This window comes from Dryobates pubescens, chromosome Z, assembly GCF_014839835.1.
Source record: "Dryobates pubescens isolate bDryPub1 chromosome Z, bDryPub1.pri, whole genome shotgun sequence".
Lineage (NCBI taxonomy): Eukaryota > Metazoa > Chordata > Aves > Piciformes > Picidae > Dryobates > Dryobates pubescens.
This window is the reverse complement of record NC_071657.1, coordinates 39129620-39145725: the sequence shown is the minus strand read 5'-3', so window position 1 is coordinate 39145725 and position 16106 is coordinate 39129620. Positions and strand designations below refer to the sequence as shown.

The following is a 16106-nucleotide window of genomic DNA, read 5'->3' as shown; positions in this document are numbered from 1 at the left end:
TTTCCCAGTGTTTGCATATAAATACAAATACACTTGAAGTGGGTGGGTATTGGACATCTCTGTGTTAATGCAAATAGGTCTATATGAGATAGACTTATAAATTATGAACGTGTGTGGTTCATGCCTGTTCATTGGGTGGATAAATGCGGGATCTGTCCTGAGCTAGCCAAGGCGGCCCTTCAGACCAAGTATCTTTCACTACAAACAACAAACGCCAAAAACTGGGAAAAGGGAGGCGCAGGCTCTGGAATCGTGGAGCTGGCAGACAGAGCTACACGCGGTTCTGCAGGGCCCACTCCGGGGGTAAGGCGGGGCCTGCGGCGGGACGCTGCCGCAGCACTTCGCCGTGGGGACGGGGGCGCGGGCGCGGCCCCTGAGCGTCCGCGGTCGGCGCTGCCGCGCTGCGAGGCTGCTGTTTCCCGTGGTGCGCTGCTTTTTCTGACAGCCCTCTGGTTTGCTGCGGTCAAAGACCTGGTCGAGACAGCACGGACTGAAATAACAGCACGGTTGCAAAACAATACTACTACTAACAGCCCGCCTGTGCCAATAGCTACAGAAATTAGTGACATGGACACGCTGCGGTGTTCGTGATTTTTTGTGAGTGTGTGCGCGTGCGTGTGTGAAGTCTTCTAGTGAGGAACTTGCAGGAAGAGCAGTCGAGCGGGATGGATGTGATGGTGCTCTTAGGCCAGTTAGCCCCCTGCCTTTCCTCTTGGGGGCCTTGGGGACTGCAAATGGCGCTGACACTCACGCCACCTCCGCCAGCACCGCGGTAGGCGGAGGCAAGGCGACTGGAGGCGGCAGGCGACTCCGCCCCGCCGCGGGGTCCCAAGCTGCCGTCGTCCAGCACCCGCCCCCCCCCCCGTTCACCGAGTCGGTGTACAAAGTGAAAGTAAAATACCCAAACTCCCCCACCAAAGCCCCTCAAATCCGATCACAGCGGGCAACGGTGATGAAGCAGAAGAGACTTTCTCGGGGTGAGTATAGTGGCGAGCGGCCGCCGGAGGATGCCCGATCCACGCGTACGGAGTAGGGCTGGGACTGCGGCCCCGCTGGGGCTGCGGGACGGGTTGAGGCTCGCGAAGGGGGCAGGTGAGGGGCAGACACAGCCCCGGCTGTGATGCTGATGCTGGAGAAATGCAGCGAGGCAAGGCTGGAAGGAGAGGCGTTCGTGTGGGAAGTTTGTTAGGATTTGCAGGGAGCTACTCCTACCGTAGGACAGCCGTGGGTGGTGATGTATCCTTCTTTCCTTAAATCTTCATGGCCTCCGCTCGGCCTGACCGGGGCAGGGGAGCGCTGCAAGTTCATTTTTGCCTGAGGAGTTGGGAGAGGACAGAGCCTGCTGTTGCCCATTCCGAATATGACCCGCTCCGCACCACACCGATGGGTGAAAGTACCGACTGTTGGGCATTGCAAATGCAATAATGAAGTCATGAGTCAGTGCAGTACCCTGGGGCAACTGGTACAGTGGCAGTGCCCGCTCTAGAAGAATAGCTAAAACTGGAAAGATTACTACTTTCTCACTGGGGCAGAGGGTGGGGGAACATTCAGCGTCATCAGCGTCTTAGTTTTTGCTTTGCACAGGATGTGTAGTATTAAAAATACATTTATTCTTCAAGGGGTGCCCTGAGTAGATCTTCCTCAGCACAGTTGTGAGCAGAATTGAGCCCTTTCCCCTTCTGGTGCCCCATTTAGCTGTACTGTGGGAGGCAAAGATGAGGAAAAGGGTTTATAAAAGATCCTACATGATTTGAAAAGCGCTCAGCTGGCAGCTGTGCCCTTCCGTGCCTACACAAAACCTTCAAAAGCAGCTCTGCTGTGCAGAACAGAACTCACACAGCATGGTTATGTGCGAGGTTTTGCTAAAGAGGCTTTTCTGATGTTTGATGGAAAGGAATGTACGCATATGGTAGTGGAAACAGAATTACATATTTTTTTTCCTCTGGCTGCCAGTGCCACAGAGGTGGTACTAATGGCAGGCAGTATTTTTTATTTTGATCTACCCCTCTTTGTCAGGTTTTTTGAATTTTTTATGGGATTAGTATGGAGGAAAAGCTATCAGGTTTATGCACATAGAGACAATACAGTCACATACACCTTCTTTCCATAGGAAACCAGTTTAAATTACAGGAGGCACCTCTCTGAAAGAGACAGGTTGTAAAATAGCAATTTATTAAATATTTGTGTCTATGTTTCTGCTTTAGGAGCTTTCAGAATCTTTCCAAACTTCTCTGCCTGGAGAGGTTCACTCTTATCTTCCACCTGTTGTGTGGGTGTGGTGTGTTTGGTGGTGGGTTTTTTTGTTTGTTTGTTTGTTGGTTTGGTTTGGTTTTGGTTTTGTTTCAGATGAAGCTGGAACTCAGGAATTGAGATTTTCACACATCCAGAGTGCAGCAAAACAGTAGGACTCTGAAAGCTAAAAAACCCCATCAGGTAAGGGCAATAGCTGTTTTGAGGAGAGGCAGACCAGCATACATATAGACTACAGGGAAAAGGAAAATTGTTAAAGTCACATGTTTAAGTGTAGCAAGAGTTTGTGTGTGTGCTGTATGTTGTGCCATGTAGTTAGTCCCAAGGTGAGATAGTTGTATACTTCTTTCAGGAGCCTTTTTAAGGCCTGCCCAGGCAAGGAGAGTCTTTCGTTACTCACATTTTAGTGAATCTACTGAAGAGCAGCACAGTTTGGTAGCTGGAAATAAAAAAAATGACATCCCTTCCTCAAACAGGATTGAGCCAGGCCCATCAGTGTCTCTATGCTGACTGTATGGATAAGAGAATGACCAAGTCCAGGGTGACCAGAGTGACAGTAGATGCCTGGGGCTGTGCATGAAAGTGCTGTTTCATGCAGGGTGCTTTCTGGATTCCTCACTCAAAATGTGGATCTGACACCTACAGAGAGCTATGGGAAGACATGAAGGTAAGTGCTGAGCTTGAGGAGCACTCTTATTGATGCTGTATTCCTTTTCAGCAGTGCTCATCATGGAGAAGAGTAAGAATGGCGTGGGAAAGCCCTACAGCAAAGGCTGAAGTCTTTAGACAAATTTGCCTTCCTGGTGCCTGTCATTAACTGCTCTCGTGGGCCTTACAGTGCAGCATGATTAGGATGAGGAGGAAGAAAATGTGGGCATCTTGCTTCTGCTTTGCAGCTGTCTTTTTCCTGATGGTGACACTCCAGGTACAGGGGCAAGGGTGGATGCATGAGACTGATCTCAAAGTAGGACACAATTGTGGTGGATGGGAGAGTTCTGAAGGTGACAGACACAGTCTATACAATTCTGTGCATTAAGAGGAGTGTTCAAAGAAATTCTGTCAGCAATATTGGCACGGTGGCAATGCCTGACTCCAAGTGTGACACCCAGGGAGCAACTTTCTTGCTTATCAACTTGGCTCCTGGAGTAGTTTCTAAGGAGTGGTGTACCATAGCATGCCATGTTGCATTGTCTCCATCCAGGACTGTCTCCTCTGTTCCTGTGTTTGAACTCAGTGGATGGGGAGGCAAGACTGGACCTGATCCATACTAATGTGACAGTCAGACCAGGGAAATCTGACTACATCAGTAAGTAATCATAGAATCATAGAATCAATAAGGTTGGAAAAGACCTCAAAGATCATCAAGTCCAACCTGTCACTCAAGACCTCATGACTAACTAAACCATGGCTTCAAATGCCACGTCCAATTCCTTTTTGAACACCTCCAGGGATGGTGACTCCACCACCTCCCTGGGCAGCCCATTCCAATGGCTAACAACTCTCTCTGTGAAGAACTTTCTCCTCACCTTGAGCCTAAACTTCCCCTGGTACAGTGTGAGACTGTGTCCTCTTGTTCTGGTGCTGATTGCCTGGGAGAAGAGACCAACCCCTTCCTGGCTACAACCTCCCAGGTAGTTGTAGACAGCAATAAGGTCTCCCCTGAGCCTCCTCTTCTCCAGGCTAAACAATCCCAGCTCCTTTAGCCTCTCCTTATAGGGCTTGTGCTCAAGGCATCTCCCCAGCCTCATTGCCCTTCTCTGGACACATTCAAGAGTCTCAATGTCATTCTTAAATTGAGGGGCCCAGAACTGGACACAGTACTCAAGGTGTGGCCTAAGCAGTGCTGAGTGCAGGGGCAGATTTGACTTCCCTGCTCCTGCTGGCCACACTATTCTTGATCTAGGCCAGGATGCCATTGGCCTTCTTGGCCACCTGGGCATACTGCTGGCTCATGTTCAGCCAGCTGTCAGTCAGTACCCCCAGGTCCCTTTCTGTTTGGCAGCTCTCCAGCCACTCTGACCCCAGCCTGTAGCTCTGCATGGAGTTGTTATGGCCAAAGTGCAGCACCTGGCACTTGGACTTGTTGAATGCCATCATGTTGGACTCTGCCCATCTGTCCAGCCTGTCAAGGTCCCTCTGCAGAGCCCTTCTGCCCTCTAACAGATCAACACCTGCTCCCAACTTGGTGTCATCTGCAAATTTACTGATGACTGACTCAATCCCCTCATCCAGATCATCAGTAAAGGTACGGAACAGGATGGGGCCCAGCACTGATCCCTGGGGGACGCCACTAGTGACTGGCCACCAGCTGGATGTGGCAGCATTCACCACCAGTCTCTGGGCTCGGCCCTCCAGCTGGTTCCAACCGCAGCACAGAGTGTTGATGTCCACACCACGGGCTGACAGCTTGGCCAGGAGTTTGCTGTGGGGGAGGGTGTCAAAGGCCTTGCTGAAGTCCAGGTAGACCACATCCACAGGCCTCCCCACATCCACCAGATGGGTCACCTGACCATAGAAGGAGATCAGGTTGGTCAGGCAGGACCTACCCTTCCTAAATCCATGTTGGCTGGGCCTGATCCCTTGGCCATCCTTCAGATGCACAGTGATTGCCCTCCAAGATGATTTGCTCCATAATTTTCCCTGGCACTGAGGTCAGGCTGACAGATCTGTAATTCCCTGGTTCCTCCATCTGGCCCTTCTTGTGGATGGGCGTCATGTTGGCCACGATGGAAACCTGGCCATTAGTCTTGACTTAAAGGCTATTCTCAAGGCTATTTCTTCAAGGAAGTCACTCACATGTAGCGATCACTTTCAGTCCTGCTCCCCTTATTAAAGTATCCAAAGATGATGTGGCTGCCTTAGACTACAAGCAGTGTTAGGAAGTCATGGGATTCTTCACCGCATAGTGATATGTGATGCCCTGGTGCAGGGGCTGCTGTAGCACATGAGCTGTCCTGGATTTATCAACCCCGAGGAGTTCAGAGGTTGCTGCTAGAAGTTTTGTAAAAGTTCAGAGACTTCTTAAATTCTGTCACGGCAAAATTTGGAAGCAAATAAGAAGCTTGTTCTTGGAGAAACTTGGACATGAGGTAGTTCTAGATTTAGTTATTTTGCTGCAGTTATATCTCCTGCTTTCCAGTAACTCTCCTTCAGAGCCATGAGACAAGTGCTGTGGCCAAACCTGTCTGGTGGATTGGAGTTCCCCCGTCACTCTTGCAGTTGTTCTGGGGTGCCATTATGCACTGCCTGTGAAGGTCCACACACAAAAAGCATGGTAGCAGGAAGGTCTTGCCCCACAAAAGTTAAGAGCAGGAGCTATGTATCCTGTGACAATACCTGCTGGCACTTCACTCAGCAGAATTCTCTGTCCTTGGATACTTGTGGCAGATACTACCTGTGGAAGAGGGTGATGGCTTCATAAACATCAGAAATCCCCAAGATTTTCTGGGCACTCCTGTCACATGGTGAGAAGTGTTAAAGGCTTTTCCTATGGGTTGAAAGTTTCTAGGGTTCCTTTTGGGTTTCATATCTGTCAGTGATATTGGTATGTCTTTCTCTACAGATAGATGTGATTTTTCTCCTCTATCTAGCCATGAAGTTGTAGCTGCATTTTCTTTCAGACATCTCTGCACTTGATTTATTCAGACAGTGGTTTAAAAATTAACAGGAATGAATACAGGTGGCCATACAAAGGCATGAAGTTTTTATGTGGTGGGGTTTTTTTGCTGCAACTCATTTCCAGAAGAAACATGGATGCTAAAGGGCTGTTTTCTGTCTTGTGCTTTTTTTCAGAGAGAAAGCAGATGTTATGGTATTAAATCATATGTGATATGGCCGTATCTCAGTACAGAAATGTTTTTCCTGCCTCCTTGTTACAAATACAAATTAAAGCTTTTGCTGTTTTGATGTAAGCACAGTGGCTTCAGTCAGTGAAATGCATTGACTTTGCTTGATAGAAACTTAACATGCAGACTTAGTGCCTGATGCTTAAACTCTGCCAAGCAGATGTCCTAGCTAATGTCAGTGATGCACAATGATGTGTATGTTTATTTCCCTGAAGGTTATCACAGAACTGGGCAATTCAGAGAATAAGGTGGCTGTAATCTCCAGCTTACAGAGTGGCCTATTAGAGCCTGTGGAGAGACAAGCTTTTCAGTTTAAGAAGCAGGAAATTCACAGCATCCTCAAGACAGAATCTGATGTAAATCACTATCCCATCCTGCTCTGGTGGTCTCCCCTGACTGGAGAGACAGGAAGATTGGGTCAGTGTGGAGAGGATGTTTGCTTCTTTACTGTCAACAAGACTTACCAGCACAATCAGATGACAAGAGCATTTCTCTTCTATGGTAAGGATCTGTTTCTTTTTAATGGAGTAAGTTACCCTCCTGCCCAGCTTTCTATTCTATTTCTACATTCTAGGTGACACTCATTGAGAGCAGAACCTTACATGCAGCTTATTGTGCTGAACTTTCCCTGGTGCTTTTCCAGTGATGCAACTTCTTGCTAAAAGTACTCTGAAAAGTGACTGTGTCTGTCTGTGGGTTGACTATTGCCTTGTCTCATGCTGCTTTCCAGTCAAATGCTCCCTGGTTTTGGGAGAAAAAAAAATTTCCTGTGGTTGCCAAGTCCAAAAAGACAGCCTGGGATCAAGGCAGCTTTTTCTAGTCTTCTAGCTTGTCAGCCCATAACAGAGGTTCTACAAGGCCTTTGTTGCAGTTGTGCAAGTCTTTTGTCTTAAAATAATGCCCCCTTTGGTAACTGTGCAACTTCCTGGCCTCGTGCTGAGAGATTGCTTAGCAGACTGTAAATTGAAAGTAGTGAAAGAATCCTATTGATTCTGCACAGGGAGGAGAAGCTAGTGCAATATTCTGACCTGGTTTAACTGTGCTGCCTCAAAAACTTCCCACTATTTGTACTGTAAAGTGAGTCTGAAAACCACAAAAGATGCCTTTTAAAATTTAGGCCTTCTTTTGTTAATTTTGTTCTTTTCCCCCATGCAGTTGCTTTCCAGAGAGAAAATGCATTTTAGGTGGAAAAAATGAAGCCAAATGCTTTTCTGTGATTGGTACGTTCAGCTCCTTTGTCTGGAAAGAAAACTATAAAACAAGAGTCCTGAATTTTGTTCAGTCAGTCACAGTACAGGTGAAATACAGAAAAGAAGAGCGTTTAGCTTGGTTAACAGTGAAACAAAACAACTCAATTTATTTCTTCAGAACTCCAAGTAGGTCAGCTTCATCAGTTGATAATACAGTGGTCAAGCATGAAAGCAAAGTAGCAACAGCAAAAGAATGAGAAGTTGACCAATTAAAGACAAGAAAAACTGGCTTTGCATCACTCAAGAGCTGTATGATTAGTTTTGGTCTCTGATAGTAATTCTAATAGTCTGGTTCAGCATTAGAAGAAGTACTACTGTTAATTTTTAGCATGCTTGTAGGCATAGTTTATTTACTTATTTTTGAAAGGTTATTCATACTGGGCAAAAGACTCGTATTTATCTTTTTCTAGTGATGCTGGCTATGATGCTGGCAAACATGTTACTTGTTTTTGAAAAACAGTAAGTGATCTCAGACACTTCTCGTAAGTCCTGTTCTCTAGACCTTTCAACCAGCTTTTTTGCGATTCTCTGGACATGCTTCAGCAGCAAAATGTCTTCTTGTAGTGAGTTGCCTAAAACAGAACACAGTATTCAAGGTGTGGCCTCATCAGGGCTGAATACAGAGGCATGATCACTTCCCTACTCCTGCTGGCCACACTGTTCCTCATACAGGTCAGGATGCTGTTGGCCTTCTTGGCCACCTGAGTATGCTGCTGGTCAACACTCACAGGTCTTTCTCTGCTGGGCAGCTGAGGTTGGAAGAGACCCCAAGGATCATCAAGTCCAACCTGTCTCGGTAGACCTCACGTCCAATCTCCTCTTGAAAACCTCCAGGGACGGTGACTCCACCACAGCACATTCCAATGGCGAACAACTCTCAGTGAAGAACTTTCTCCTCACCTCGAGTCTAAACCTCCCCTGTCGCAGCTTGAGACTGTGTCCCCTTGTTCTGGTGCTGGTTGCCTGGGAGAAGAGACCAACCCCTTCCTGGCTACAACCACCCTTCAGGTAGTGGTAGAGGGCAATGAGGTCACCCCTGATCCTTCTCTTCTCCAGGCTAAACAATCCCAGCTCCCTCAGCCTCTCCTCATAGGGCTTGTGCTCAAGGCCTCTCCCCAGCCTCATTGCCCTTCTCTGGACACGTTCAAGAGTCTCAATGTCCTTCTTAAACCGAGGGGCCCAGAACTGGACACAGTACTCAAGGTGTGGCCTAACCAATGCAGAGTACAGGGGCACAATGACCTCCCTGCTCCTGCTGGCCACACTATTCTTGATCTAGGCCAGGATGCCATTGGCCCTCTTGGCCACCTGGGCACACTGCTGGCTCATGTTTAGGCGGCTGTCAGTCAGCACCCCCAGGTCCGTCTCTTTTTGGGAGCTCTCCAGCCACTCTGACCTCAGCTTGTAGCTCTGCATGGAGTTGTTGTGGCCAGAGTGCAGCACCTGGCACTTGGACTTGTTAAATGCCATCCCATTGGACTCTGCCCATCTGTCCAGTCGGTCGAGGTCCCCCTGCAGAGCCTTTCTACCCTCTAACTGACCAACATCTGTTCCTAACTTGGTGTCATCTGCAAACTTGCTGATGACTGACTCAACCCCCTCATCCAGATCATCAATGAAGATGTTAAAGAGGATGGGGCCCAGCACTGATCCCTGGGGGACACCACTGGTGACTGGCCGCCAGCTGGATGTGGCACCATTCACCACCACTCTCTGGGCTCGGCCCTCCAGCCAGTTCCTAACCCAGCACAGAGTGTTGCTGTCCAAGCCACGAGCTGACAGGTTAGCCAGCAGTTTACTGTGGGGGACAGTGTCAAAGGCCTTGCTGAAGTCCAGGCATACCACATCCACAGGCCTCCCCACATCCACCAGATGGGTCACCTGATCATAGGAGATCAGGTTGGAGAGGCAGGACCTGCCCTTCCTAAATCCATGTTGTCTGGACCTGAGCCCTTGGCCATCCTTCAGGTGTGCAGTTATTGCCTCCAGGATAATCTGTTCCATCACTTTCCATGGTACTGAAGTCAGGCTGACTGGCCTGTAGTTTCCAGATTCCTCCATCCATCCCTTTCCAGCCACTCTGCCCCAAGCCTGTAGCATTGCATGGGGCTGTGACCGAAGTGCAGGACCTAGCACTTGGCCTTGTTGAACCTCATACAACTGACCTTGGCTCATTGAGCCAGCCTGTCCAGATCTCTTTGCAGAGCTGTCCCACCCACCAGCACATCAACGCTCCCACCCAATTTGATGTCATTTGCAGATCATTGATAAAGACAGTAAACGACTGGCCCTAAAATTGAACCCTGAAGAACACCACTTCTGACTGGCTGCCAACAGGATTTTACTCTGTTCACCATCACTCTTTGAGCCGAGCCATCCAGCCAGTTTTTGACCTGGCAAAGAGTTCACCTGTCCAAGTCATGAGTAGCCAGTTTCTCCAGGAGAAAGTGGAGAGACAGTGTCAAATGCTTTACTGAAGTTCAAATAAACAACATCCACAGCCTTTCCTTCATCCACTAAGCAGGTCACCTTGAACTTCTCCAAAGAGAAGGTATTTGTGTTGTTTTCTAAACCAGCTTGACAATAGAGTTTAGAAGTTTTGCATATTCAAGGCTTGTAGTTAAGTAAGAAACACATACAGTTGTAAGAGAGTGTGGAAGTATCTTGACAAAGATTCATCAGGTTCATATTTGATTTACAGTAAGACTAGTGATATGAGTGTACTACAGTGATACTGAAGGGAAAGCATAGGTCAGATTCACCAGCTGACATTTGTAGTTCAGTTTTGCAGAGACCAGCCTTTGAGAAAAGGCTTCTAGGTTTGTCCAAAAGTTTCAACCACAGCTTTCCTAAGTTTTTCTGGAGGCTCTCTGTCCTTGCAGGGAGGCACAAGCAGCTTCAGTGGTCTGGTTTTAGGCTTTAGGCTTGGTTCTTCTGCTGTTGGTATTACTTTGAGGAGCCGTCTTCTGCCGGAAGCTACTTTATGTGTCTGGTAGGCAGCTGTGATACTTCACTTCTTAATTCTGTCTTTGATTAAGTAAATTGGTTTCTGGAGTACAATGTATTTCCAAGACTCAGTGTCATTCTTACACTTTTTCTCTTTAACCCTGTCTGATATTTTAGCATCCTACTTGTTATTTTGCCAATTGAACCTAATTGAGCCCTGCAGTAACCATTTCCCTTACATCATAGATAGAGGCAATACTATCTGTTATTTGCCTGTTTACAGAACCTGGGGGTTATTAAGCATCTTATTAGTCTCATTTCAGTGCATTAAAATATAAAATTCCTACTGAGGATTTGAAACTAATCCTAATTAATATGGGCTGAAAGGAAACCCTTTCTAATACTAATGACTGATACACATTCTTCAAATTCTTCTGCTACCAATATCAGTTTTATCTGTCCAACAATACTCTGCCTTTGTAATACTGCCTTATAATGTCATAAATGCAGTGGTTGTGGGGCTGATGCTAAATTGAAAGTAGGCTTCTGTGTCATCGTAGTGTTTCATGGTATATAAAGACTATACATGATTTGTTTTTGTCTAGGTACTGATTTTGGTATAGACAGCCTACCCCTCCCTCGTGAAGATTATCATGATTGGGCCCTTTTCCATGAAGAGTCACCAAAAAACAACTACAAACTCTTCCATGAATCAACCATCACCTTATTCAACCACACTGCAACTTTTAGTCGACATTCTCACTTACCACTGACCACTCAGTACCTTGAGAGTGTAGAGATCCTGAAGTCATTGAGGTACATGATCCCACTGCAGACGAAGAACAGCCTGAGGAAGAGGCTTGCACCACTTGCATATGTACAGTCTGACTGCAACCCTCCTTCAGATCGGGACAGCTATGTACGTGAGCTGATGTGCCATATAGAAGTAGACTCTTATGGGGAATGTCTGCATAACAGAGACCTTCCTCAGCATCTCAGAAATCCAACTGCTATGGATAATGGGAACTTCTATAAAATACTGGCACAATACAAGTTCATTCTTGCTTTTGAAAATGCTATCTGTGAAGATTACATCACTGAAAAACTCTGGCGGCCCCTGAAGCTGGGTGTGGTACCAGTGTACTTTGGGTCTCCCAGTGTTGTAGAATGGCTTCCTAGTAATAAGAGTGCAATCTTAGTGTCCAGTTTTTCACACCCTCGGGAGCTAGCCCACTATATCAAAAGACTGGATACAAACGATCGAGAATATGAGTCTTACCTGCAATGGAAACTGAAAGGGGACATTTCCAACCCAAGGCTGCTGACAGCGATGAAGGAACGCAAGTGGGGAGTGAAAGATATCACCCAGGACAATTACATTGATGCCTTTGAGTGCATGGTGTGTAATAGAGTGTGGGAAAACATCAGAAGGAAAGAAAAGGTACATGTGACTTTGTGTCTCAGAGAGGCTTTAAAATGGCAGTAGGGTCAGATTTGTCCCAGACAGTTTGGTTACCAGATTTCTGCACAGCTTACAACCACTAGTATGGCAATGCCATAGGATCGTTCATCTTCATGCCAAAAGGTGCTGATAAAAGGTGTGCGTGCGTGGTCAGAGCATGTGTTCCTCATATTGCTGAGGTGCTTGAGCTCATGCATACTAACTGTTGAGCTGGTGATCGTTTCAGCAGAAGGCTTGAATTATTCAAGAAGAACTTTTTTATCAGAAAGGAACCTAACTTGCTGACTTGGTGTTAGATGACCTGGAAAGTTTGGAAACATACTGCCCAGAGAGGTTATGAGATCTCTGTCCTTGAGCATGTTTCTTAAACATGTTCAACTCAAGGCTACCCTAGACAATTAGATATGACTAGACCTGTTTGGAAGAGGGAACTGAACTAGATGATCACTGGATGTCTTTTCTGATTTCACTCTATGACTTGTTCTGCACATGGGTGTACATTCAAACCTATGGCAACCACATACCATTGTCTCTGGCCATATTTGATGACTGAAGATTGAACCATCAATGTTTAAGGCAGGTTTTGTGTTTGTGAGAGGAATTGAACCTGTTCCTGGACCTGTTGCCTTTAAGTTATGCTGATAAAGACTAGCTGGAAATAGCTGTCATAGCAGGAAGCCTAGCACTGAGGGCCCAGGAGTCTTGCAAGGGTGCCAGCCACGACACCACTTCGAAGGCCATATGAGCTGTACAGTCTCCAGCTAGACAACTAGCTGTGTTGGATTTGGCTGGTGCTTGGAATTAAACTGAAGCTAAAATCTCTCACCACATGTATTTTTGAGTTGATGAATACTCATTTTAATTGCCACGTTCCTTCAGGGTTTTCAGGTTCACATACCAAGGGTCAGTAGTTGTTTTTTAAACTCTCCACATGTTCAGTTCTCAACATGAGTTGAAAAAAAATCTCTCTTTTTTTTTGTCTAGTAATGGAACTGGTCAATGGCTTTAGAGTCCTACATCTGTCTTCTATCCATTAGTCTGTATTTTAGCTGGTCACAGTCTGAGCAGTACACTAGGTAGTCAGCTAGTAGAAGGGAGGTGAAGAGCAATTGGAGTTACTAAGGTGAGCTGAAGTGAATGAGAATGCAGACTGCTAAGCATTACATTTAACCAGGCTTTCTCGTTTGAATCTGTTGCAAATCCAGACAGATACCTTTTCTTTGAGTTAGGGTTACAACCACGGAAAGGTATAGAGTAGGTTAAATATAGGTATTCTTTATATGTGTTTTTTGTGGCTCTTTAATCAAGAAGGTTATGAAGACTAGTTTGTTATCCTGGCCAGATTCATGGTTTGGTTATTTTCCTTTAAAAAAAAAAAAAAGCTCATTAGCTATGTACATATTTAAGATGAAAACAGAAGATCCTTGTGAAAATAGGACTCCTTGCCTTAGAATTTAGATTTGGGTGGGCTGGTGCTGCCCATTTGCAGCCAGATCTGAGATTCAGGCTCTTGTCAGTATGACTGGTTTTGTCCAGGCCACTTTAGGAAGAGCTTCCCCTCTGACATTCACAGGGACATGGCTAGAGCCTGTACTGGGAAGGAAAATCTCATTGACATTCTTTAGTAGTTTACTAATGGCATAGCACTTTTCTTCTTTGTCTACCAGAGTCCTTGAATAATTTTTTATTTCTCTACATTGTCAGGGATGGCTGCCCCGAAGATGGAGTGCTCAGGTTAACCATCTGAGCTGCCCCCAACCAGAGACGTTTTGGTTCTCATCTTCAAATTCTGGCTGGACTTCTCTCCAAGAGATGTGGATACCAAGCTTCAAGCAGTCCAAGAGAGAAGCCTGGGCACTGAGGCACCTGGTGGAAAGGAATAGGAATTTTACAGCTCAAGAGTTTTGGACTCTTGTATTCAAGGAATAAACAATGACCTGTAAATAAGATTAAGGTCCTCAGAGAAGTCTGTGGAATTTTCTTTTCTAGATGACCTTATCATATGTAGGATTGGTATCCATAGAAAGTAGATCTGTAAGACTGAATGTAATGTATTTAGTACTCAACCAGTACTAAGGAGTGCTAAACAATAGAATCTCCCTTCCAGATAATGTGTATACATACATATATATTTATATTTAATGTATATTGTAAATAGCTCAGATGTTTGAGCATTAAGGCACAAGTTGTCAAGGTTCTCAAAACCCGCTTTTAGTCACACAGCTAATTCTTATGAAGCAGGTGATTCTCCCTCCATGTTTAGGTACATACCTGTGTTCTTAGCCTTAGGAACCCTTTTGCCCCAGTCCAGGACCCTCGTTTGCAGCATTGATAGCCATGATCTGGAGAGCAGCTGACACCACTGCAGTGGTACAACTTCTGTGCTGCTTTGAAGTTAGAGGAAAACCTGGGACTCTGTTCCTGTTCATTGTCGATTTTCCTGGCATCAGCAGATTTAGGAGGGGCCTGGTGAGCTTTGTGTCCTGACACTGAGTGCCAATATAAAGTGCATTATTGCTTGGCACAAGGAAGCACCATCTGCTAGTGTCCAGGGACAGATTGAATGAAAAACGTGCTGGCTCAGATTTACCCACCATCTTTGGCTAAAAATAAACAAAGCACATTAATAGCTCCACTTCCCGGAGAATGGGCTGGCCTTGATCTGACTTACCTTCTTGCCTTTGTGATGACAGGCATGGGGTAAATTGAAAAGGCTTGGGAGGGCAAGGATAAAACTGAGAGTCCACTGCTGCTGAAAAGTCTTCATTTAGTACAAGGAGAACTAGACAAGTAGCTTCCTTGTTTTAACACAGGACCTCACCCCCAGCCCAATTGCTTTGACAAAGGAAAAACCACACCTTTGCCTGGTACACAGAATATCATGGTTTTATTCCCAAGTTTTTCCAACCTTGACCTGTGGAGGAGTCAACTTCCACAGGATCTGCAAAATGACATTAGCTAAGTGGAGCCGTCCACAGAAGGCTCATTCGTTCGCGTGCCCATGTATGATGACACAGGTGAATGTGGCTACTATGGAGTTACTGTGTAGCAAATGATGAGTCCTTTGCATTGCTAGAAAGGCAGATTTTCACCTGTCTGATAATTTCCATGCAGTTGTTCCTTGTAGCAAGCTATTTCAGAATTACTGTCAAGCATCAGGCTGTTACATGAATGGGTGAGGAAGGATGTGAATAGTGTTTACACCAAGAAATTCAGCTGCAAAATGTACTTACCTTGGAAAAGTTCCCTCACTAGAAATTTCTTCACCAAATAAATGGTGAAATTTTTATTACTTTTAAGTCTAGCATAAGAAAAAGCAGATTTGCAGCCACAAGCTCTATAGGTCATTGTTTCTATAAGCATGTGCTTCCTTTTGATTAAGACAGACAAGCCTGCTGGAATTTCTTGCTGCTAGTATTTTGCAGTGTGGCATACAGCATCTGTTGGACATCTTAAACTCTTTCTTCATGTCTAGAGTGCAAATGGTAACTAAGCTCCACAGCTCTGGGACCTGGTGAGATGCATCCCAGAGTCCTGAGGGAATTAGCTGATGTAGTTGCCAAGCCATTTTTCTGTGATATTTGAAAAGTCCTGGCAGATGAAGTCCCTGGTGACTGGAGGAAAGGAAACATTACACCCATTTTTAAATGGGGTAGAATCACAGAATAGCCAGGGTTGGGAGGGACCTCAAGGATCATCTAGTTCCAACACCCTTGCCATGGGCAGGGACACCTTCCACTAGATCAGGTTGCCCAGAGCCACACCCAGCCTGGCCTTAAAAACATCCAGAGATGGAAACTGGGAACTACCAACCTGTCAGCTGTACCTCTGTGCCAAACCATTCAGTGATTCTAGGATTCTAAATGAAGCTCTTAAGGGAAGTGGCATGACACCAAACTTAAGAGGCTTTCCTAAATCAGGATCAAGAGCTGGATAAAACCCCAACAACTTTGACAAAGGGAGCTGGTGAATTCCCACTCATTGCTATGAATCTATATAGGATGGCACAGAATATCTACAGCATGTAGAAGGTTTTTTGGTGACGTTCAGCTGAATCCTTTGGCAAAAATCTCCAGGTGCATTGTTTAAAGATTGCAGGAGCTGCCCAACTGAAGATGGATTTTTATTTGTTTCTGTGGTGGAATCTGTCAGGTCCTGAACTTCTTGAGCCATCTAGTAGCTAGATACTCTACAAAGACCTAAGGCATCCCAGTTTATGGTACATTATTATTGTTCATTTTATTTTGATGGAGTGGGAGGGTAAAGAAGGCTGAACTCGTTTGCAACCAGCATCCTGAAATATCAAGCACTTAGCTGGAAGTGTTTCAGAAGAGGTAACATCTTAATCCACTG

At 45.8% G+C, this 16106-nt stretch overlaps 1 protein-coding gene across 4 annotated transcripts; it reads left to right on the top strand.

Annotated features, from left to right (window-relative positions):
• The first annotated feature begins 866 nt into the window (after nucleotides 1-866).
• FUT10 (fucosyltransferase 10) lies at nucleotides 867-13801 on the top strand. Of its 4 annotated transcripts, none has more exons than XM_054178369.1 (6): nucleotides 948-977; nucleotides 2347-2433; nucleotides 2972-3175; nucleotides 6311-6596; nucleotides 10897-11732; nucleotides 13458-13801. In XM_054178369.1, exons 3-6 carry the CDS (start codon nucleotides 3095-3097, stop codon nucleotides 13680-13682), a joined length of 1428 nt encoding a protein of 475 aa, XP_054034344.1. In that variant the 5' UTR covers nucleotides 948-977; nucleotides 2347-2433; nucleotides 2972-3094; the 3' UTR covers nucleotides 13683-13801. The 4 variants fall into 4 exon arrangements, with proteins under 4 accessions (XP_009907063.2, XP_054034343.1, XP_054034344.1 ...); XM_054178367.1 differs by having other exon boundaries at nucleotides 2969-3175; XM_009908761.2 differs by lacking the exon at nucleotides 2347-2433 and having other exon boundaries at nucleotides 867-977.
• The last annotated feature ends 2305 nt before the right edge of the window (nucleotides 13802-16106 follow it).